At 28.0% G+C, this 22808-nt stretch overlaps 2 protein-coding genes across 2 annotated transcripts; one reads left to right on the top strand and one right to left on the bottom strand.

The window, feature by feature from the left end:
- Window positions 1-4262: 4262 nt before the first annotated feature.
- On the top strand, window positions 4263-5794 carry LOC107927906 (protein SHI RELATED SEQUENCE 3). The gene is made up of 2 exons (XM_016859029.2): window positions 4263-4887; window positions 5020-5794. The coding sequence occupies exons 1-2, from the start codon at window positions 4617-4619 to the stop codon at window positions 5388-5390; spliced, it is 642 nt and encodes a 213-aa protein (XP_016714518.1). The 5' UTR covers window positions 4263-4616; the 3' UTR covers window positions 5391-5794.
- Window positions 5795-11508: 5714 nt separating this feature from the next.
- Window positions 11509-14454, bottom strand: LOC121222312 (cysteine protease RD19A). Its single transcript, XM_041102813.1, has 4 exons — window positions 13884-14454; window positions 13676-13795; window positions 12704-12950; window positions 11509-11945 (listed from the first exon to the last, which is right to left on the bottom strand). Exons 1-4 carry the CDS (start codon window positions 14361-14363, stop codon window positions 11668-11670), a joined length of 1125 nt encoding a protein of 374 aa, XP_040958747.1. The 5' UTR covers window positions 14364-14454; the 3' UTR covers window positions 11509-11667.
- Window positions 14455-22808: the final 8354 nt, after the last annotated feature.

Below are 22808 nucleotides of genomic sequence, written 5' to 3'. Positions count from 1 at the left end.
ATTATATTAATAACTACATGCTTAAGTGTCCATCTTTCTTTTTTTTCTTCTCAAGGTATTTTTTGGAAAGAGTCCAGTAACTAGTCATCCGTATTCTGTAGGCCCATTAAGGAGTCAATACTAGCTTCGAGTTTATTTACTTACTCATTTTGAATTTTTTTGAAGTATATGAGCTTCTTGATTAAGGATGAGTTTGTATTGTTTGATGGGACTTTTGTATTCAACTTTGCTTTTGATGAGGGGAAGCCGCCTTCTTGTTGTTTGTCTAGACTTGATAGATCAGTCAATGAATCAATATTGTAGTTATAGACAACCAGAATACCATTTCGACTAAACAAGTGCTCTACATATTGTAGGCATGGGCTCAAACTGTGCCAAGCGCAAATGTTTACGTTTCCCTTAAGGGTGTAGACAAGAAAGGCAGGTGGTGGCTTTGTCTCCTCCCAAAAATGATAAAATTACATTGTAGTCTCTTTAAATTAAATTTAAAAAATTATAAGTTTGTATAATGGTAATTTTGCACTTTAGTTCTCAAAAATTATGATTCATCTATGCCCTCTAAAGCAACTTTCTAACTTTGCTCCCGATTTCCTTGGTATCTAATCATACACCACGCATGGTTCATTCTGACGAAATGCTCTTATTTTGTTGAACTTGCTACCACTTCAAAAAAATATTAAGTACTCGAATTCTTCACAAAATTAAGAGATAAAATTTTAACTCAAGGTAATATTAACTCGTTAATAGGTCTAATCGGAAATTTCTTAATATCTTCCTAGTAACTTAATTTTAATGAAATGAACAAAAAATTTTTAGTTTTTATTTTATTTTATTTTTAAATTTGTGAGGGAGCAATTAAATCAAAGCATAAAATTTGAAAAGAAAGAGTAGCAGACTTATTCCCCCAAAACTCAGGGTGTAGTGCCTCGATTAAAGTCTAAAACAGTAAAGACCTTGAATTCAAAGACATTGGTAAGATTTGGACCAGTTACCACGTCATGGTCCGACTATTTTTTGGGTAATTTTCTTTCATTTTCATGCAACAATTTATATTATATACAAAGAAAGCCAAACACCTGGAATATACTCAGTTGGATCGAGAGTCAATTAGAATTTCGATTCAAAGAGAGGTATTAGATTAATTAGTTCGAAAATTAATATAAATCGATTTTATCAAATTAAAAATGAGTTAAATTTAATTTTTTTTATTACGAATTTTTGGTTAAAATGAGCTATTAGTCCATATACTTTAAAAGTTAAAAATACAATCCTAGTATATTTTCAATTTAAAAATTCTAGTCCAATTATTATCGCCATCGGTAATTTTTGTCAAAATTTATCTATTTAGCATGTTTATTTTTCTATCAATCATATGCCACATTATATGAGGACATCCTAATCAAAATTTCAAGTTGACAAATTTTGACAAAAACAACTTACGATTTTAATATTTGAACTGAGATTTTTTTAAATAAAAAAGTAAGAAGACTTAAATTTTAACTTTTTAAGCATATAGACTAAATCTCAAATTTTGTCAAAGTACCAGGGCTAACAACACATTTTAATCTGAATTTTTCTGATTTATTTAATCGAACCAAGTAGACTAGTTGAACTAATTCGACCATCGATCTGGTTCTAAAAACCATGCATGGAACATACTTAAATTCCTGCTTAAATCTAATGCGTTAATATACGTATGCAATTTGAATCTGACTTGTCAAAAAGAAAAGAAAGAACTGTATTGATATTGTTTATATTTTTAATATGTTAAATCCAAGTTGTCAATGCGATAAATATACGTATTTATAATTTGATTTTAAAAATGGTAATAAAACGTGACCATTTTTAGTTTACCCAATATTAACTCAAAATTTATATCCATTAACCCGATTTTATTTAAAATTCTAATACTCATACTCAACCTCTCCTCCAAAAACAACAAACTCTTCGAATTCTACCCCGACTCGCCCCAAAATATTAAATGATATTTTATACTACATAAAATTTTACAAAATTAAATAACATGCATATTATAAGATGATAAAAAATATAAAATAATGAAAATTTATAAAGAAAAATGAAATTTTCAAATTAAAATATACAAAATTAGTTATGAAATAAAAATGGAGTATTTTGGTAAAATTTTTAGGATGGTGTACGTTTGATCAAAACCCAACCTTAACCTCGAAAATTTTAAATGCCACATCCTACGCTACTCCCAAATTAAATTTTCAGAAAAATAAAATTCACTCATATATAATTGAATTGGATTGGATCAGAATCATCGGTGTTCGGGTTATTTTGTTATCCTTTTTGAATTAACTTTCTTTAAAATTACATTAGATACATAAACTGACAGTTAACACCTTTTAACGTCTAAACTAATGTAATGTCATGATTGATCATCAATAGAATATTAGTACTTCGAGAACTTGACTAAAACGTTTTGAAAGTTTGGAGAGATCAATATATAACATGGGTGATGGTTTGAAGATATTTAATGTAATTAATCCTATTATATTTTAAATGTTTAAAATATTATTTAATATTTGAGTTTGATTTCAATATTCAATTTAGCACCTGAGTGTGCTTTTTGTCCCAATTTTGTATTCGAATTTGCCTTCAATATTCAAATTAATACTTAAATTTTTACAGTTTGGTACTCAAGTTTTTTTTTCTAATTAAGTACTTAAGTTTGTCTTCGATGTTCAATTTGACACCAAGTTATTTTTTTGTCTTAATTTTGTATTTGAGTTTAGCTTCAATACTCACTTTGGTATATGAACTTTTTCAATTCAATACTTGAGTTTCTTTTTGTCTCGGTTAAGTACTCGAGTTTATCTTCAATATTCTAATTTAATACTTGAGTTTTTTTTGTCCCAATTAAATACTTACATATTTTTTTACTAAAACACACATAAAATATTTATTAATCCACATGATGTTATAATTGAATACTAAATTAAATATTAAATTTAAATATAAATATCAAATGATATATTAACCCGAAATTCATAGTAAAATTAAGTTAACTTCAGTTTCACTAAAAACAAAACCAAAAAGCACCCATTAATAGATCCTACATTACCCCCCTCCCCCCTCCCCTCTTATAGGTAAAAATTTGCAGCCCTAGCAACAAAAGCAATAATTTATATATATATTATAAAAAGCTTGAGTTGAAGCCATGGATAAGAGGCGGGTTTTATGGGTGCAAAGGACAAATAGAAAGTGAAAGATGTCAGCTATCAGTTTCTTTTAGAAAACCTTACCTACACAGTTTCTTTATATTTATAATGTGATATATATATATATATACACACACCATATATTTGATGTTGTTTGAATATCAAACTGTTTAAATGATTACATATTTGATTATTTAAAAAAGAAATAGTATTATTGGAATGAGATTGATTATGTTAAAGTATTAATTTTTAGTTTAATTTATAAAATTATAAAATTCGATTCTATCAGTTTATTCCGATTTAAAGGGCAATTGATTTTTTTCTCCTTCCAGATTGGTGTACAAACCGATTTTGAAAATATTGAAAAAAGGAATGTATTTATAAAGATCGAATTAAATAATGTTAAATTTTAACAACATTAACATTTGTTACTTAACGGGATTATATTTTGAAAGCTTTTTGAAAAAAAAATTAATTTTCATGTCATTTTTTAATGGGAATAGTTAAATTTGTTACAACTTTGCCTTTTGATTACTTTTACCAAATTTATGCAGATTTTTTTTGAACAATTTCATAAATTTTGATTATATCTGTTCTTTTTAAGACAATATTTAGAACTATTTATAACATTTCCCCAAGAGGATAATACGTTTCAGCGCACTCGAACTCGAACTTACGTTCTACTGAATTGACAACAATACACATATCAATCGAGCTAAGAATCGGTATGCTTATCTTACAACTACAATAACTAGTCTCATGACTACTGTTATTTTTTTATCTTCCTAACAATAAACACACTGTTCATTTAAAAACACCCATTTACTCTTCCTTAATGCAATATTTATAACTTTTTTTCCAAACCAAAAAGAAAAGCCAAATTGTACTAGAACTACCATTGTAATCAAAGAGATAAAAAGAATAGAAAAAGGATTTTTAAAAGAAAACCAATTTATTCATATAATATTACAGATATCTTCATTATTCTTTTTTTTTAATATCTAGCTATACTGGTTTTATTATAAGTGTAGGTGATGATCCTATGGCGGCGTTAAAACACAGACACTCCCCTGGGATTCCATTTCATCTTAACTCTTCAATTCTCTTTAATTTTTTAAATTTTTTTCACAGCTTAAAGAAAACCCAGAATTATTAAACTGAAAAAAACAAGATCCCCATAAAAATTATGAACCATGAACTCAAAAATAAATATCATTAATCTCTTAAAAAACAAAAAAACCTCATCAAACATAAACCCACAACCTATCATTTCTACTACCTCAACCACCTACCTACTTAAACCCCTTTCTTCTTTGTCTCTTAGTGTACCATTCATACACACCTATACATATAGATATATATAGACATATGAATATGTAAAGGAACACAAGAGATTTGTATGAAAATGGGGTTTTTTTTTTTTTTTGATTAATGAATGAAGGAGTGATGATGATGTCTAGTAGGGGGTATGGTGGTGGAACAGGCGGCGGTACAAGGTGTCAAGATTGTGGTAACCAAGCTAAAAAAGACTGTAATTATATGAGGTGTAGGACTTGTTGTAGAAGCAAAGGATTTGAATGCCAAACTCATATTAAAAGCACTTGGGTTCCTGCTTATAGAAGGCGTCACCGTCACCATCATCAGCACCAACAACAGCCTCTGCAACATAACCCTAAAAGGCTTAGGGAAAATCCTTCTTCAGGTATATATATATTCATTGCAGCCCTAGCAGCTTTTTCTTTTCTATTTTGAGAATGGGATTTTGACAAGGAACAGCTTTGTGATGTTTGATTTTGCTTGGTTTTTTTAAGTGGTTCTTTTTTCATTTTTCTAGGGTTAGAAGTAGGGGATTTTCCGGCTGAAGTTACATCACCGGCGACATTCCGGTGTGTTCGAGTGTGTTCAATGGAAGATACCACGGCAGGGGGTGATCAGTATGCTTATCGGACGGCTGTGATGATAGGAGGCCATGTTTTTAAAGGTATACTATATGATCAAGGACCAGATCAAGGTCATTACTCACTTGGAGAATGTTCATCTAGAGAGACTCCATTACAACAGCCAAATCAAGCTTTAACAATGGCGACTGCTAATACTGCTACAGCTTCAGCTACTGAAACTCTACTTCCTTTTGCATATCCATCTCCTTTCAATGCTGCTTTCATGTCTGCAGGTACGCAATTTTTCCTTCACCCAAAATCTTAATAAAAAAAAGAAGAAGAAAAATCCCAACATTTTGTATATGGGGAAAGTGAAAATTTGAAGAAGAAAAAAAAAACCCTTATTTTGTAATCATCTTTTGGAATCTAAAAATCCCCCATTATTATCATAGAGCAAGCTTTTCATTCGCAGTACTTACCCTAGTGCATGTATCTGATATATTCAACACACACAAAAAAAAAAAACTTTTAAAAAGGGAAATAAACAAACAAGAGCGGGGTGGGGGAGTAAATTAAGAAGATGATGAAGTTTATTTAAATTTTTGTAAATCTCTTTGTTTACAAACTTCAAGACCTGCAATTATATGATCTTGTCTCTCTTGTAATATTAAAAATGGGGGTTTAGCTGTTTTGTCTTCTTCCTTGTTCTTATTCATCTCTTTCATTTGTTTATCAACTTCAAAGCCACTTTTTCTTACAAAACTAAAGCACTACTTAACATATGTTTTATGATGATTAACTCTTATATACATATATATATACACATGTATATATGTATGTATATATATGTATGTATATGTATGAATTTGTTTAAATTTCCCAATGCATGAGAATCAAACTTAGGTAACAAAAAGATTAATATATCAGATAATGAAAAATTTGCAGATAAAAGGGGGGAGAAGGTTCATTTCATGTGCAAAGAAATACTTAAAATCATGAATTTTGTATACTACATAATTTTCTTTTAATAATCTTGTTATAGATTCTAATAATATCTGTTTTCTTTTAATACGATATCTAAAATTATTCATAATTCCTCTTCAACCCGTATTAACAATAATATTCATATTAATTGAATTAAAACTCAATTAGCATGCTTGGTATGTATTACATAATTTGGTTAATTTCTTTATGTAAGATGTGTATTATATATATTATATAATTTCATATTCATGCATTGCACATACTTTATGAAATCTTTATAATTAATATATAGTATAAAACATTGGTTAGGTGCGGCACACATTTTAAATTAAATTAATCAAAAAATGAATATGGGAATCGTTTCCCTAGCTATATAGCTATAAAGCATGAGCTAAGCTCTTTGAGAAGGTAAAATAAAAAAGACTAATGTGGGGGAGCATCTTATAATGGCTTTAATTAGAAAGCAATATATTATAAGCTTTGATTTTTTATGGTAAAGACACAATTACACTAACTCTACTATATGAAAAAGATAGATACCCTTCAATGAAAAAAATTTATAGAAAATAAAGAAAAATTGGAATATATCCTTTGTACTTGAAAATTTGTAAAAAAAAAAGTCAATACATTAATAGTGTTTATATATATTATTAACCATGAAATCATTTGATTTTTTTAAAAAAATATTTTGTAATGATGTATTATTATATGGTTCGTTTATAATAGGGTAAAATATAAAAATAATCACTTTTGTTTGTTTCAAATTATATTTTAGTCACTTACGTTATCGTTTTGTTATGAAGTGGTCACTTTACAGTTAAACTCTGTTACCTCCTTAATGGCAGTCCTATATGATAGTCCAAATGGATTTTAAATGTCAACTTGGATGTCCAGTTGTTGGGATGAAAATAGATTTTTAATTAAATAAATTTAATTTGAACTGCAGCGTAGGACATCCAAGTTGGCATTTAAAACCTATTTAGACTGTCACGTAAGACTATTGTTAGGGAGTTAACAGAGCTTAACGATAGAGTAACCACTTCGTAACAAAACGATAACGTAAGTGACTAAAACGTAACATTTTAAACATAAATAACTAAAATGTAATCTGAAGTAAATAAAAGTAATTATTTTTATAGTTTATTCTTTATAATATACACAGTGAGTGCATCAAATATATCCTATAAAGTTATGTATGGAGTGGATTCTTCTTTATGTTGTAATTCTAGGATAGGTTTCCTATTATAGTTAGAAAGGGAAATGATATAATTAAAAACCACTTATGAACCAACCAAATAATTTGGTGCACATACATTACAAAAAGGCATGATCATAATTAATTAAGAAACCTTTAAGTGGGTTTGATTAATTATATATATATAGTAGATTAAATAGTTAGATTTCTTTTTGCATAAAGGAATTTTGCAACTTGGTCCATTGAATAAGTTGAATAAAGTTCAATTTTAGTTAATTTTGTTTCATTTTTGAAAATTTTTTGTGTGATTTTAAAATGTCTCCAAAATTAGGACAAATTTGCTAAAATTGTAAAAAAGAGAGATTGTTTTTATTCATGTACATTAACTTTGTATTTAGTTTCAAGTCTAAATCATGGGACAGTGGCAACAAATGACAAACTATATGTATAACTATGGTGTGAATGTTATGTTATATATACCTTTCCTTTTAATATTGGTTGCTCATTGATTACAAGTTTGGTATGAACCCATTGTAAGGCTTTCGAAAAGGAAAAGTATGAGTCGAGTTGGATTGGATCAGATCAAACCTAGTATTTAATTCAAATTCAGGTTACAACTTCAAATGCCCTACATTTTGAAGAAAAAAATTATCATCTAAATGAAGAAGAAGCACATGGTCTTTAATAAAGCAATTAATGAGAAATTGTTTAAATTCTTCGTTTTTTTTTAAACTATTTGTGTCTGATATACAGATTTAGAAATACGATCTTAAAGAATCTTTCAAATAGAAGAAAAAAAATTAAAAACATTAGACATATCTTATACTCATACTTGAGTTAATGTAACATAGACTTTAACACCCTTAAATCTTACTAGTACCACCTAGAAGCTTCTACTTAGCCATCATTCTCAATATGTTCTCAACATGAGACCAGCTAGGTCATGAACTGTAATATGGATTAAATAAAATTGGTGTTATATATATATATTAAGTGGAGGTTGATTCAGTTAATCTAGTGGTAGCATATTTGTCCATTGCATTATTAGAATTAACTACAAGCTTTTACTTAGCCATTGTTCTCAATAATATATATATGTATGCATGTATATCTGTTGAGGGAAGGTTGATTCAATTAATGTCATTTAAGGAATTTGACTCAAACCCTATTAAATACATATGCACATGTCTTATTAATAAGTGACCGTGAGCCACGCATGGTTTTTATTGAATTTGTTGTCTCTTCAAGTAATTTCAAATATTCGAGTTTTCCATAAAATCAAGAAAAAATCCGAGTGAAAATAATATCCAATTTATTAAAGAGTTTATCAATTCTCAATAGATAAAGCTTCGAATTTTTCTTTAGAAGTATAGAGAAGTAACTTACAAAAGGCACTTAAAAGCAATATAATAAAGAAGTGAATCAAGGGTGCATCACCATAAATTCTTAAAGAATGAACCAATGGCATATTCATCACCAAAACTTGATCTATATATATATGGCAAATAATGAAAAATTTTACCCTAAATTAACCATGCAAAGCATCAATCTTCATTGCAATAACATCCTTTATATGCCATTCAAATAGATGTTGAAATAAACCTAAAATATCAATAATTCCATGAATATTTTGTGTAAAATTTCCATGAAAAAAAGATGTAGTTACCATGAAAAGAAAGCTACAAGCGGCTACCCACTCTAAAAACAGTTACCATACAAGAAAAATTTCCACACAGTGACACCTCTCAAATGTGATGTGATTTAAGACATTAAGGCAAAAGCCGAAGAACTGTTATATATAAATAAATAATGGGAAAATAAAAAAATGTAGTGGTTAAAAACCCTAGCATTTCCTAATTTTAACCTAACCTAAAAAACCCTATATATCCAAAGCTTGGTGGCTATACAGCGTTCGTGAGGTCATTTCTTACTCCATTGATTTGCCCTTTTTTTGATATAGAAAATCTGGGTACGTACCATTTTTAACCATATGTGTTTTTGGCTTTGTTTTGGCTTGATTCAGTTCGGCTGACTGCTGGTTTGTGCTATAACTCACTGGTTATGTCTTATTATTTCTTTTGAATATAAGGGACAGTTTGGAAATTGTTTGAGCTAAAAAATAATAAAATTTTTAAAAGAAGTAAAATATCATTTTTTTCCATTATATTAATTTGTGATTTCTTAAAAACTAAAGGGGTTATATAAAAAAAATTTCTTTTTTGGAGTCAAGTTACAAAGATTAATTTTTTCTGGGGTTCATTATTGCTTCTACTAACAATATTATCTCCCGTATTTGAACTTGAGTTCTTTCGCCAATGATACATCATCTCTAGGGTTTGAACATAAATTATCTCCTTAAAAATATAATGTGCCTTAGCATGGCATCTGACATCAGACACTTGAACATTGATTTTGTCTTATTTATATCCCTCCTTTGGTAAAGGCTGAGGTTGGTTCGAGACTCATTATGCATAATTATCATGTGTAGGATTGATTTTAGGTTGGATTATTCCGGTTCTTAGTTCATTTGTATCGGTATTATTTTAATTATATTTTATAGTTGTTTTGACACATATTTTATAATTATACTTTGATTGTATTGTAATTGTAAACTTCATTTTTTTTTATAAATACAACTAGAAGTATAATCACAAATAATAACCGTAATTAAAAATGTACAAAGGCACCTGAATCGAAACATATCCAACCTTAGACTAGAATAAATTTGAAAAAGACCGATATATGATTTACACAGCCAGAATCAAATTTGGGATCTCAAATTGGTAAAGATTAAACATTGGTCGATTTTGCTATTAGCCCTTGGATCTTGTATTATGTGTACGCATTTATTATGGATTTAGTTCATATATTTTAATTTGGTCAAATTTAATCCTTGTATTTTTTGAATTGAGAAATTTTAGTCATAACCCAAATAGTAATAATTAAATCTGTTTGGTTAAATTCTGATATTAGTCCTATACTGTACATAATGTTATAGATTTATTTCATGTTTTCTAATTTTATCATTCTTAATCCCTATACTTTTTAAATTTTAAAAATTTAATCTTAACACAAACAACAACTGTTAAATCTATTAACTAACTTATTTTTTAGTGATAATACGCGGGAATAATAAGCTACAAGTGATCATTTATTTACCATATAAAGTTTTAAAAATAACAAAACTCAATAAATTTAACAATTATCAGTTTTAGCTAATAAAAAATTTTAACCATAAATATTAATCCACTATCAAATTATTAGTATTATTATAATATTTTATCAACATACTACTTGGTTGTTGAAGATCTTATTAAATTTTGATAATAAAAAATCCCTCTTTGTGCGCAGGACTAGGATCAATGAACTTAGATTTTTTTTTTCTTAAAAAAAGTATAATTTTTTAAATCAAAACAAAGAGTGTTCAAATTATCATCACCATCATCATTATTATAATTTAAACAAGAGTGTTCCAATTAATTAACTCCTAAACTATTGATATTTCTAGGGAAATAAAAAATTTAATTTATTCCTGAATAAATAGATCGTTCATCGTTCAGTCCACAGTCTATATAAATCTTAAGCATGCCCTTTTTTTCTCGTTTTATATGAGAATTAATGGACTATGAAATAAGGCCCATCTTCTGCCTTCACTGGGATATGCACGGCCATTTCACTTAACCATAATTTTTTCGGGATAATTATCAAAATCATATTTAATTTTAATTTAGTGTAACTTTGATTGTGGTTAAATACAAAAAAAAATCAATAATTGTGCTAAAATTTTATAAAAATTAAATTAAATCAAAATTTTATATATAAAATTATAAAAGAAAAAAATCAAAATTCATATCTAAAATTAAATATTAAAACAAAATTAATATATATATATTTAGATATCTTTCTTCTTTAAACTTAAAAGAGTCTGATCTGAGTGTGATCAACTCAAAATTCAACCCGATTTAATGATAAAATGCCAACATTACAGAATCGAATTAACTGAAGTTAAAACTAACCTGAATACTACACAATTTGAACCCGAAACAACCAAATAAAAAATCAAAACAACCTCAACCCGTAAAAACTAGAACCCCAAATGACCCAACCCTAAAAACTTTTGCCTAAAACCTAAACCGAAACAACCCGAACATTTAAAATACACAAATTAATCTAATCTAAGATCGATTCTATCCAAAACTAATCTAACATGCCCAATTAAATAAGCCCGAAGGACAAAAGAACAGAACATAATGAAAATCAAAGGTTAGTTGGAACTTTTTTGCACTAACAAACATTTCAGTTGTTTTTACACAAATACAGAAACATGAGGAATTTAAAAGGTTTATGTAAAAACATCAAGTTTTTCCCAAATACCTGCGTAAAACATCACATATATGCAAACCAATTGGGGCATACACACACATTACTCAGAGTTGGTATTAACAGCAGCAACAGTGGAGACCAAGGAATCTACACCACAAACATTGCGACCCCTGCAGATTTTGTAGTATCCATTTTCACCCCAGGTTTCTCCCCATGAGTTCTTAATGATCCAATATGGTTTATCCTTCAACCTGATGGGGGCATAGCCTGCTGAACCATACCCCACCAACAATACTCCATGGTCGAGGCGTTTAGAGCAAATGTACGGGCAAGAAACTCCCCCAATGTATGTTTGCATGAACACTGCATTTATGGCAACTGCCATTGCAAAAGGAAGCAGACAGCTCAGAATTAATGATAAGCCATTATTCAGCAATGGATAGTAAGGATTTGGATATTTGTGAAACTTTGATTTGCTGATAACAAATTGTAAATGGATGTCGAAATTAATCCTCATATATCCATTATTTGAATCTGCTTTAACATATTCGGATGTCCGTTATCCAAATCTACTTTAGTTTTGTAGATAATGAATTCAGATTTGGATATCGAAATCCATTATTTGTTTTACTTCTTAAAACTTTTTACACTTACTAAATGCAAATCTATAACAGACTTGGATAGGTTAAAGTACTTGAGAGGTCCCTGTATTATATGGACTGGATCAAATTAATCTCTCTATTATTAAATGGATCAATTTAGTCCCTATACTATTAAAAAGAATCAAATAAATCCAAATTGGAGCATAGTTAACATTTACTGTATAAAAAATGTCTTGAAAATTAGTGAAACAATAAATGATATTTTTTAAACAGTAAATGTTAACTCTAGTCCACTTTGCCTTTAGTTGATTCTTTTTAATAACACAAGGACTAATTTATCTATTTAATACTAGAGGGACTAATTTGATCAAGTCCCGACAATAAAGGATCCTCTCAGGTAAACTCACCGATTTGGATATTTGCTGTATGATTTAATTAATTCAGATTTGGATAATAATACTCGAATTTAGTGCAAATGATAAACGAATTCAAATATCCCTAAAGCTAGTGTAAGGGTAAAAATTATTGACTTACCTGCAAGAGGACCATTCTTCACAAGGTTTGCAGCAATTTGATCCTCATCAAGGGAAACAACGCTGAAATTGGCCACCTTAGCAACAATCTTGGACTTGTCAAATTTGCAGGTCCCACGATCAGTGCCAGTGTAGGGGTAGTCTTCCTCACGCATGAGTCCACCAGCTTTGAGTGTATACTCAAAAGCACTATTCATAAGACCACCATTGCATCCTGAGTCGCATGAACCTGCTTCCTCTGGATCACACTATAAACCAAAGAGGATTTACAATTACCCTTTATGTCTCATTGGTTGCTAGTGTAATAATACAAAGAAAAAAAAAACTTAGGTACTACATACGTACTAAAATAGTTTATCACAACATAAAGAATAATCGAAGTATAAATTTAGACTTCAAATTAGAAGGATGAGTAAAACTCTAGTAAAAAAATTAAGACTTATTTAGAATAAGTAAAAAGTTTCACTTCCCATTACTCAAAATAAGTTGAGGGGCAAATTAAGTTAGTTTATTGCTAACTTATGTACTAAGACGTATTGAAAAAATAATACTCTTGCCATAGCCTAGTGTTAATATACTTTCTTAGCTATTGTATTGATTTGGGGAACGAGGGATTGGAACCCTAGAATCAAGCAAGAATCAATAAATCAAATGCAAACTGATCATTACCTCCCAAAATTCATCGTTTATTTTCTTTGACCAATTCCTTAATGTATTCATAATATCCATCATGTTGAACAAAGACAGAAACAATAACTAACAAAAAAATTTCTAATGCAATTATTCCAATTGCAAACTTAAAGGAAGTTTAACAAATTTCTAATGCGACTTAGCAACTTAAACTACGCATAGCATTTTGCACAAACTAAAGAAAAACGAACTAATGAGCATCAATTTGAAATTGTAATGAATTCAAGGACAGAAGGTTATACATAAACATTAAGAACATCAAAACAAGTAAAAGAACTCAAACCTCATGATCACAATCAACGAGCTGTTGCTCACTAAGGCTCACGAGTTTTCCAGTTGCCAAAAAATTAGCACCTTCCAAGGCTCCTGTTGTACTAAAAGACCAGCATGATCCACATGAACCCTAATAACCAAACAAACGTAAACAAAAATCAATGCAATACATTTATTTTAAAAATGTTACAAACTACAGGCTTTTAAAAATTGAAAACCTGATTTTTGACGGGCGTAACAGCTCCTTTTTCTCTCCAATCAAAATCCTCAGGCAAATTATCGGTAGGCAAAATCGGTGCCTGGTTCGCATCTTTAGGCAGTCTCAGCCTCCTTAACCCCAAAAACCTCTTCCTGAACTCACCGGGAGTCAAATCGGAGAACTGAGTCACACCGTGAGTCGCGGACGGGTCAAGCTTCTGATGACGCTCCGCTCGTCTCAAGTTCGCCCGGAAAACCTTGAACCGGTAATCATGCTCCTCCTCCGAGCCGTACGATTTCTTGAACCGAGCCTTGAACAGCGAGAAGTGATGCTCAGCGGTCAAGGGCTGTGTCTCCACTCCATCATCTTGACCGTCCGTTACTTGCCTGATCAACGGATCAACTTCTGATCCGACGACCGAGAAAGCCTCCGATGATATCAAACCGATGAATAAAAAATACGAAATGACACACAGAGAAAACGCCATACGATGAGCCATTTTTTTGCTTTTCTTTTTCCTTTTTGGAAGTGAAAAAGGAAAAAAAACGAAGGTGCGTTATTTATAGGTACATAATGGATATAATACTTTGAAATTAATAGTTGTGGGGGTAGTTTGGGGATTTTAAAAATGTTGCTTCTGTGTGAGGGAAAAGAGTGACCAACGGGGGAACGCCACGTGGTTGAGTGAAGTGTTGGCATTGAATGATAGTTGCTTTTGGATTTGGGCTGTTTTTTTTTTTTTTAATTATTATACACCGTTTTAATAATTTAGTTCCATAAAAATAGTATGAACGTTTAGGTGGGTTGGATTTTAATTGCGCAATTTGGGTCATCTTTGTTCACACTTTTTCTATTTTTTAAATTTTTATCGAGTTTTTATCGATTTCGAGTAATTCACTTAAAGATTGATCAATCTCTTTTTTTAAATTGATGTATCGATTGCTTTCTAATCCAACCAATCTGATATGCTTTCAATAACATTGGTAGGTTTATGACTATACTTTTCAAATTATTATTATTTTTTTATGCAAAAATAATTTAAATTTATATTATTCCTAAAGAAGATAAACACTCGATCAAAAGGTCACAATTTGGGATTCCCGAATTATTATTTTTAATCATTGTATTTTTTATCTTAAATTTTTAGTTTAAACCAAACGGTAATAGTCAAATTTGTTCGGTTAATTTTTGTTATTAATCATTTATTATGCATAAAATTGTTGATTTAGTTAATGTTTTCTAATTGAATTATTCTTTGTCCTTGTGTTTCCTTTTTTAATTTTAAAATTTCAGTATTGACACGAAATTATAATGTTCTCATAATTGATTTTTTTTAGTATTATATGAAAATAATAAGTTAACATGATATTGCATATGTGATGATACATTTAACGAATTAATGCCTCAGTTGGTTAGTAGTATAATAACATAAGGAAAAATCTTATTTATTACATAAATATTACAATAGTTAGGAATTAAATAAAGAATAATTAGTGCAAATTTAAATTAAAAACACAAATAAAAGCTCTTTTATAAAATAAGACATCTTTAAAATAAGCGAAATTTTTTTTTCTCTTTGTTAAAAATAGGTCACTGGAATGGTTAAATATCACCAATTGAATTAGTTTATTTAATCCATGTACTAAAACATGTGTAATAAATAACACTTACACCAAACGCTAAAAAGTTTATTGCTAACCCATATTCTAAAACATGTGTAATAAATAATACTTCTACTAAACATTAAGTTAAAACCAGCTCATGGGTCGAGCCATCCACCTAGCCCTGAAGGTCTGTCCAAAAAAAGAAGGGTTTGGACACAATACAAGGCTTGAAAAATAGACTTTGGTAAAATTTCAGTATTGTTTTCTGTATGGGTCGAGCCATGGACAAAAAAATTTTACCCGGTCCGAAAAACATGTTTTAAAACAATATTATATTAATTATATATGATAAATAATAAATATATATTTATATTTATACTAAATCACTAATCCAATAACAATTAAATTCATTGTCCAATACTTAAAAAAACTTACCCAACTAAATAACCCAACCCAAAATATAAAATTTTAAAATTTATGTTTGATACAATACATTTGTTATATTAATGGTAATTTTTTTAATGTATTTTTAATGTGTTAGAAATATTTTATTTTAGCTTTTTTTAGTGCATTTAGTGTATTATATTTTTAAAAAAATTTAATTTCAATAAAAATTAACTTAAAAAAATCAAATATGGACGGACCCGAGTTTACTTTTCTTAAATCGGACAGGGCTTAGGTAAAAAGTAAGCCCACTTTTTAGAGTCGAGCCCGAACTTGGAAAATGATCTAAATACCTTGCATAGGACGGATCTGATCTGGCCCATAAACACCTCTAGTTGAATTTTAGAAATAACACAATTTAATAATAATATGTTAGGATTTTTAGAGCTGGACCAATGGTTGAATCGTTTCGTCCACTCAATTAAATAAATCATTAAAATTTAAAAAAATATATGGTCCAACTAACTTTTATCCTGTTTGTACCAATTTCGGGTCGATTGATCAAATAACTTTCTTCATCCCAATATCCCAATCTATTTCTAGTTCAGCCAATCCAATCCAATCCGATTTAAACATTATTGCAATATGCCAAATAATAATTTTTAAAACATAATATTAACTAAACTTTAATTCTTAATTTAAAGGTGCTCTAGAAGCACTTGTTGCCATTTTTTTTTCATTGCTAAAATTCTATTTCTAATTTTATATATTCAACACTATATTATCTCTAATTTTTTTCTAAATTCATTCTCTTAATATATATATCTTAATATTTATTGTCAATATAAGAGGACGTGAGTTCGAGTACGTTAAAATGCATTATCCTTTTATTCAAAGGTTGGAGAAGAATTATAAGTATTCTAGATATTGTATCATAAAGAACAGATATTATCAGAACCTATAATAAAATACAAAATATTTTTCATCGCGAATAAGATAATTTATTATATGAAAAAAAAGTCAGTAATTTTCGAAGAAGAATACTTCTTTGTCTTAAGCTCAAAAAAATATATTTATTTGTCTTGGTCCTTTCCCACTGAAAATTAAATAAATTAAAAAAAAAAAGCATCACACCTACCATTGAAGTATTTTAAACTCTTGCTTAACACATGCTCTTTTGACTAAAAAACAATTTTGGATAATGTATAGAAAAACAAATTATTGATCTTAATTCATTGTTTTATCATTAAAATTAAATGAATTTTTTCAACAATAAATGAAGCTCATTAGTTAGTAAAAACTAATGGTGATATCGGTTTAGTTTAGTTAGATTTTTTTACTTGTCCATTATAATATGGTTCGATTTTTTCTTTTTTCGTTTTAGATCTTTTAAACTTAAATTGATAAAAATGAATTTTGTTTTATGGCTTTTAAATATTATTTGATAAAATTTCAAAATCATTTTCATAAACACTTCTAAAAAACAATAACTCGTCAATAACATTTAAATTATTTTCACAATTATAAATATAAAATAATTATTTTTATATGTTAAATAAAAAATAGAATTCGATTCAATTTTGAATAACAGTGATTTTTAATTCAAATATCTCGATTCGAGTTAAATTTTTAAATTCATGCATAATGTTCCTTGCCGAAAAACATAGCATAAGATATTGATTTGTCCAACAACTTTGTATTTAGTTTACAATTTCTTCTTCTTCTTTAGCTTTGTGCCAACTTTTGCATTTGCTTAAGGCTAAGGGCATCTATTTGAAGTCAAGTTGAATCATCAAATGAGAACTACTAATCCTTAATATATATATATATCAACCAGTATATATAGAAAATCATTAGTGCATTACTAAGGTAATTTAAACACCCAAAAATAAGTTTTTTCTAATTTTTAAAAACAGCATTGAGATTTTTACTGACAGAGTAAAATTTAAACCATACATCATAAGAATCAGGGTGATGACAATCTTTTCTGAAACTTTTTATTCGCGTAAACTTTGATACGAGCTTTTACAATGATCTGGAAGCATCAAGTACAAGCATTATTATACGGACCGGTGATGGATTTATCATGGGAGGAGTTTGTCTATGGAAACCTCATATACATGATGCTTTAATAGCAGAAGCCATAGTCAGTACCCAAGCAATTAGATTTGCTCAAGAGATGGGTTTTCGGTTTGTGGAAATAGAAGGTGATTCCTCGTTAGTGATAAAGAAACTTGAGGAAATATGCATTGACAGATCGGTGATTAGTAATATTATTTGCGGCGTGAAAATGAATTAAAGAAAAAAAAACATATTTTTAGAGTTTGAAATAGGGAGAATCCATTAATTAATCTAAAAATAAAATTTTAGAAATTCTTATTTTTAACATTTTCAATTTTACAAAATATTTCATGGAAAACAATGAAAACAACATTTTTTTTCTATTTTTTAATTTTTAACTAAAATAACTTATGTTTTATCTTAATTTCCATAAATTTTCCAAACATTTAATTTAACATATGAAATTTAAAAACTTAAAAAACCGAGAAAAAATGGTTAAAAAATTGTCTGTCCGTTATACCAAAAAATGGGTCTTAATCTATGGTTTATCCATTAAATCAGGCTCAATCCATGCTGAATATGGCCTGCAATTAACCATATCAAAATATGGTTAATTCATTATTATATCCAAAATATTATTTTGGACGAATTTTAGTTTTAGTTCCTGTATTATATTCTATTTACAAATTTAATCCCTATACTTTTTTCTTTGAAGTTTCAATTAACTATAATTAAATCATTACAAACAAAAAACTAAATTGAATTAATTAACAAGGTCGCACATATTTTTTAACAATGCTAGACTTGAACCTATGTGCTCAACGTCTTAAGGCTTAGACCTTTTTTTTAATACAACCAAGGTATTATTGATTGATTCGTACACTTTAATTTGACATAATTTGATCTTCCTACTATTATTAATATTATACTTCAGTCCAAATTACTAACACAATTAAAAATGTAATTAAAAAGTGAAAATAAACTTCTTTTAAATGAAGTTGAATTGAAATTTTTAAAATGTTTAAATTACGAAGAAATCACTATTTTGATACAATAATTTCACATTTTAAATAAGAAATTTTGAATTTTGAATTTCGGGTTTTGTGCTTTTTTATTTTTTTAGTTGCACATCAATCAACTAACAAAATATTTTACCTATGGGGTGTTTGATAAATAGAGTTTTGGACATTTTTTAGCTGATTTGGGTACAAATAAAAGATTTGGTGTCAAATCATCTAATTGTAGTTTTTGATGAATGAATGTTTGCAATAAATTGTTGAGCTAAAACCTCCAAAACAAAAAAACTCTGGGATGAACAACATTTTTCAATAACTGATTGTGAATGAGATATGTGAAATGTCATATCTGAGCATACTTGCTCAAAAATTACTCCATTTGCCACATCCTTTTAAACCTAATAGGGGTGCCAATATATCACAAGCCTTCATTCTCTCATTTTTACTTTCACCTTTAAAGTCCAAAATAAATCTAAAAAAAAAAAACTCCACCGCGAATCTACAAAAATCAACATTTCCGTAAGAAAATTTCAATCGAGCCCATTCAACCCTAAATATTTATATACTCTTAATTTATTTGCAATTTACTTGTTTAAAATGATTTCTTATGCAACTTTATATTAATTGAAATATCTAACTTAACAAATTTATTCAGAGTGTGACATAAATATCAATAATTTACATACTAAGAACATGACATAAATATCACTAAGAATATAGTTTACAATTATATTGATATACTATTAATATTTATTAATTTCCACAAGGTTAATATTTACAAATAAGGAACTTAAGAGATTTATTTATTTAAAATTTCAAAAAATATTCACTAATTAATTACCATAATGGATGTTTTAATTCCTTAATAATAGTGTTTTATTTCAATAATTTAATCCAATAAAGACTAAAGTATTATAAACAAATAAATACTTAACAATAAAATGTGTCATACCATTATTTGTCATTTTACACATATTAACTTTCAGCTAAGTTTTATCAAACACTTTTTAAATAAATAATTAATAGAATCAATTGGTCAAATCAATTAATAGAATCAGTTGATCAAATCAATCACTGCAATCAACAATCAGTTATCAGCCAATAGGTAAACAGGGCCTATGTGATTTGAAACAAGGGATAACATTAATAATAATTTGAAACAAGGCATAACATTAATAATAACAGAAAGGACCAAATTAAAGTTGGTATAGGGTTTAGATTCTCAAGTCAAATATAGGTTAAAATATGCTTCAAGTCCCTATACTCTATATATTTTTAGAATTTAGCCATTTAAATTTATTTCAATGAAATTAGTCTCTCTACTCTCCAAATAAAAAAAATGCAAGTCTAACTATTAACATCGTTAAAATTCTTTTGTTAAATTCATATTTATTATAATATCATCTTTTATTTCAAGATGCCACGTCAATAAACTTAATAAAAAAAGTTTTAACAGCATTAACAATTGAATTTGAATTTTAAAATTCGAAAAAGTAAGAATCTGAACTCCAAATATATAAAAAAATCCAAATATTTAAAAGCATATTTTAATATACATATACAAAACCAATAATTTGACAATATAATTTTAAGTTTAGCACCTCAAAATTTATTATTATTTTAATTTTTTGGTCAAAGGCTCCTATACTTTTTTCCCCTATTGAGGAAGTGCTCAATTTTAACTTTTGGGATGGTAATCATAAAACTTTGGGAAAGTTTTTCTTTGCTAAAAAGAACATGATTCCATATTATATTTAACAAAAAGGGGGAAAAGATTTTTAAGTGCAACAAGCATTGGTGTGATAGTGGGAATCTCTTTGAAGTTTTTTTTTTTATAAATAATTTTGTTATAAATTATAATTATATTTTTTAATAGAATATTTCAACTTATAAATAGGAGTATAGTGTATTTCAACGTATTTATATCCCATCTCTTCCTGCATTAACAACAATGCCCATATCAATCGAATTAAGACTTAATCGACGAAATTCACTTCGAAATTAATATGGTATTATTTTGTTATTTTTTGGGGTTGCCATTCTCTTCAACTAACATATTCATTCACAAATTAATGGTGGTCATGTTTTTATGATATTGGCAAACACAATATATTCAATAAGATATGATGTTTATTTTGAAAATATTTTTGACTTAGATTTTAATCCACATAATTTGGATCCTTTTGATGGTAGTTTAATCACAATTTTTAAGTATATTTTTGGTTAAAATATTATTTTGGCCTTTCTACTATGTTTAGTGCGGCACTGGGTAGGCTGTTGGTCACCTTAAAATCAGAAAATTTATCTTCAAACCCTTTGAAATTTGTAATGTTATGAGTTAAAATGATGAAATTGCAATTTAAACTTCAAGAATGATAAAATTATTATTTATATTTTTTTATAAAAACAATGATAAAAATACATCTTTATGTCTCATAAAAAATTATAATTTAATTTTGACCATTCAATTTTTTTTAATTTCACTTTTCACTAGATTGTTATATATCAGTGATCACCAGCGTGGAAATTACAAAAACATTCAAGTTGAGCCGTTATTAGAAGTGTTCATACGTTGAGTTTAGACCTATCCAAGGGTCAAGTAGTCAGGTCGGGCTTGGATAATAATTTTTGCACCTCAATCTGGCCTAGCTTGAATTCAATTTAAATAATAAAAAATATTTTTAAATTTAAAATTAATTATAAAAGTATAAAAATATTAATTAAAATATATTTTTTTATTATTTATATTTTGAAGAGTGAAATTGACTTTTTGGACGGGTTGAGCCAGCTCAAAAACAAGCAGAAGCTTGAAATTTGTTTGGAATCAAGTCTCGGCCTGGCTCAACTCATGGGCACGTTTAGTCAGGTTGGACCAAATCGAGGCCCGATTAAAAAAAATCTAGACCCAATTTTAAGCAAGGTTGGACTCCTAAAAAAACTCATATCATTGTTTTTTAAAATAAAAAATAAAAAATATAAATTATATTAATATTTATAATTTTTATAATTAAATATAAACAAAAACATTTAAAAATCATTTAATTTGAATTTGAATCAATTAACCTGATTTTAAAATAAACCCAAATAGAATCACACTAATTGAACCGGACAAGCAAATTGGCTCTAGCCAAGTCTAGTCGTTGGGGTATTTTCAATCATATAGAGCATCTTAAATATGACATGCATAAAAGAAAAGCACAACAAAAGGGCAAGTCGTGAGGCTGAGCCGTTTTTAGAACAAAGGTGGAAAAGTGAATCTAAAAGTGAAGATCAAAACGAATACGTCAAATTGTATAGAACATCTTTACTATATTATGAATTTCTTTTTAATTTTTTTACTTTCCAAAAAGAGGTGAAGTCAAATTTTTTTTAAGGAGATTAAAATTAAATTATATAATTTTATGATAATAAAAATATAATTTCATTATTTTAATAGTTTATATCTTTATAATTTTTAAAAAAATTAAATTAAATTTATATCATTTTTAAGAGGTTAAAGTGTAATTTTATGAATATTAATTTAAAATTTTATAAATTATAAAAAGACCTAAATAAAAATTTTTCTATTTTAGGGGATTAAGACCCTTGCCAGCACTTCGCCCCTATTCCGAAATATGTAATTTTAATTTTTGATGTTAACTTTTTTCCATTAATTAGTTAAATGATATAGAATGTAATTATATTGACTAATTTGATTATGTCCCTCTATTCTAATAGAGGGACTTGTCAAGTATTTTCACCTATTTTAAAAAGTAGAGAACTAAAGATTATCGACTTATAATAGATGGAGTAAATCTATTAAAACACAAAGTACATAGGCCTTTTAAAGAAATTTTCCCTTTTATTAGATGGAAAAATGGAATCGAAAAATGAAGAAGG

This window comes from Gossypium hirsutum, chromosome A03 (genome assembly GCF_007990345.1).
Source record: "Gossypium hirsutum isolate 1008001.06 chromosome A03, Gossypium_hirsutum_v2.1, whole genome shotgun sequence".
NCBI classification, from domain to species: domain Eukaryota; kingdom Viridiplantae; phylum Streptophyta; class Magnoliopsida; order Malvales; family Malvaceae; genus Gossypium; species Gossypium hirsutum.
Note: the sequence above shows the minus strand (reverse complement) of the source record. Positions and strands in the feature narration are given on the sequence as shown.

Bases quoted from the DNA above. Each gene is read 5' to 3' on its own strand.
- LOC107927906 (XM_016859029.2), top strand. From the start codon at position 4,617: ATGAATGAAGGAGTGATGATGATGTCTAGTAGGGGGTATGGTGGTGGA. The intron at 4,888-5,019 runs GTATATATATAT...TCATTTTTCTAG, and splicing joins TAGGGAAAATCCTTCTTCAG to GGTTAGAAGTAGGGGATTTT.
- LOC121222312 (XM_041102813.1), bottom strand. From the start codon at position 14,363: ATGGCTCATCGTATGGCGTTTTCTCTGTGTGTCATTTCGTATTTTTTA. The intron at 13,796-13,883 runs GTTTTCAATTTT...TTTGGTTATTAG, and splicing joins TTACGCCCGTCAAAAATCAG to GGTTCATGTGGATCATGCTG. The intron at 12,951-13,675 runs GTTTGAGTTCTT...TTTGGTTTATAG, and splicing joins TCGTTGATTGTGATCATGAG to TGTGATCCAGAGGAAGCAGG.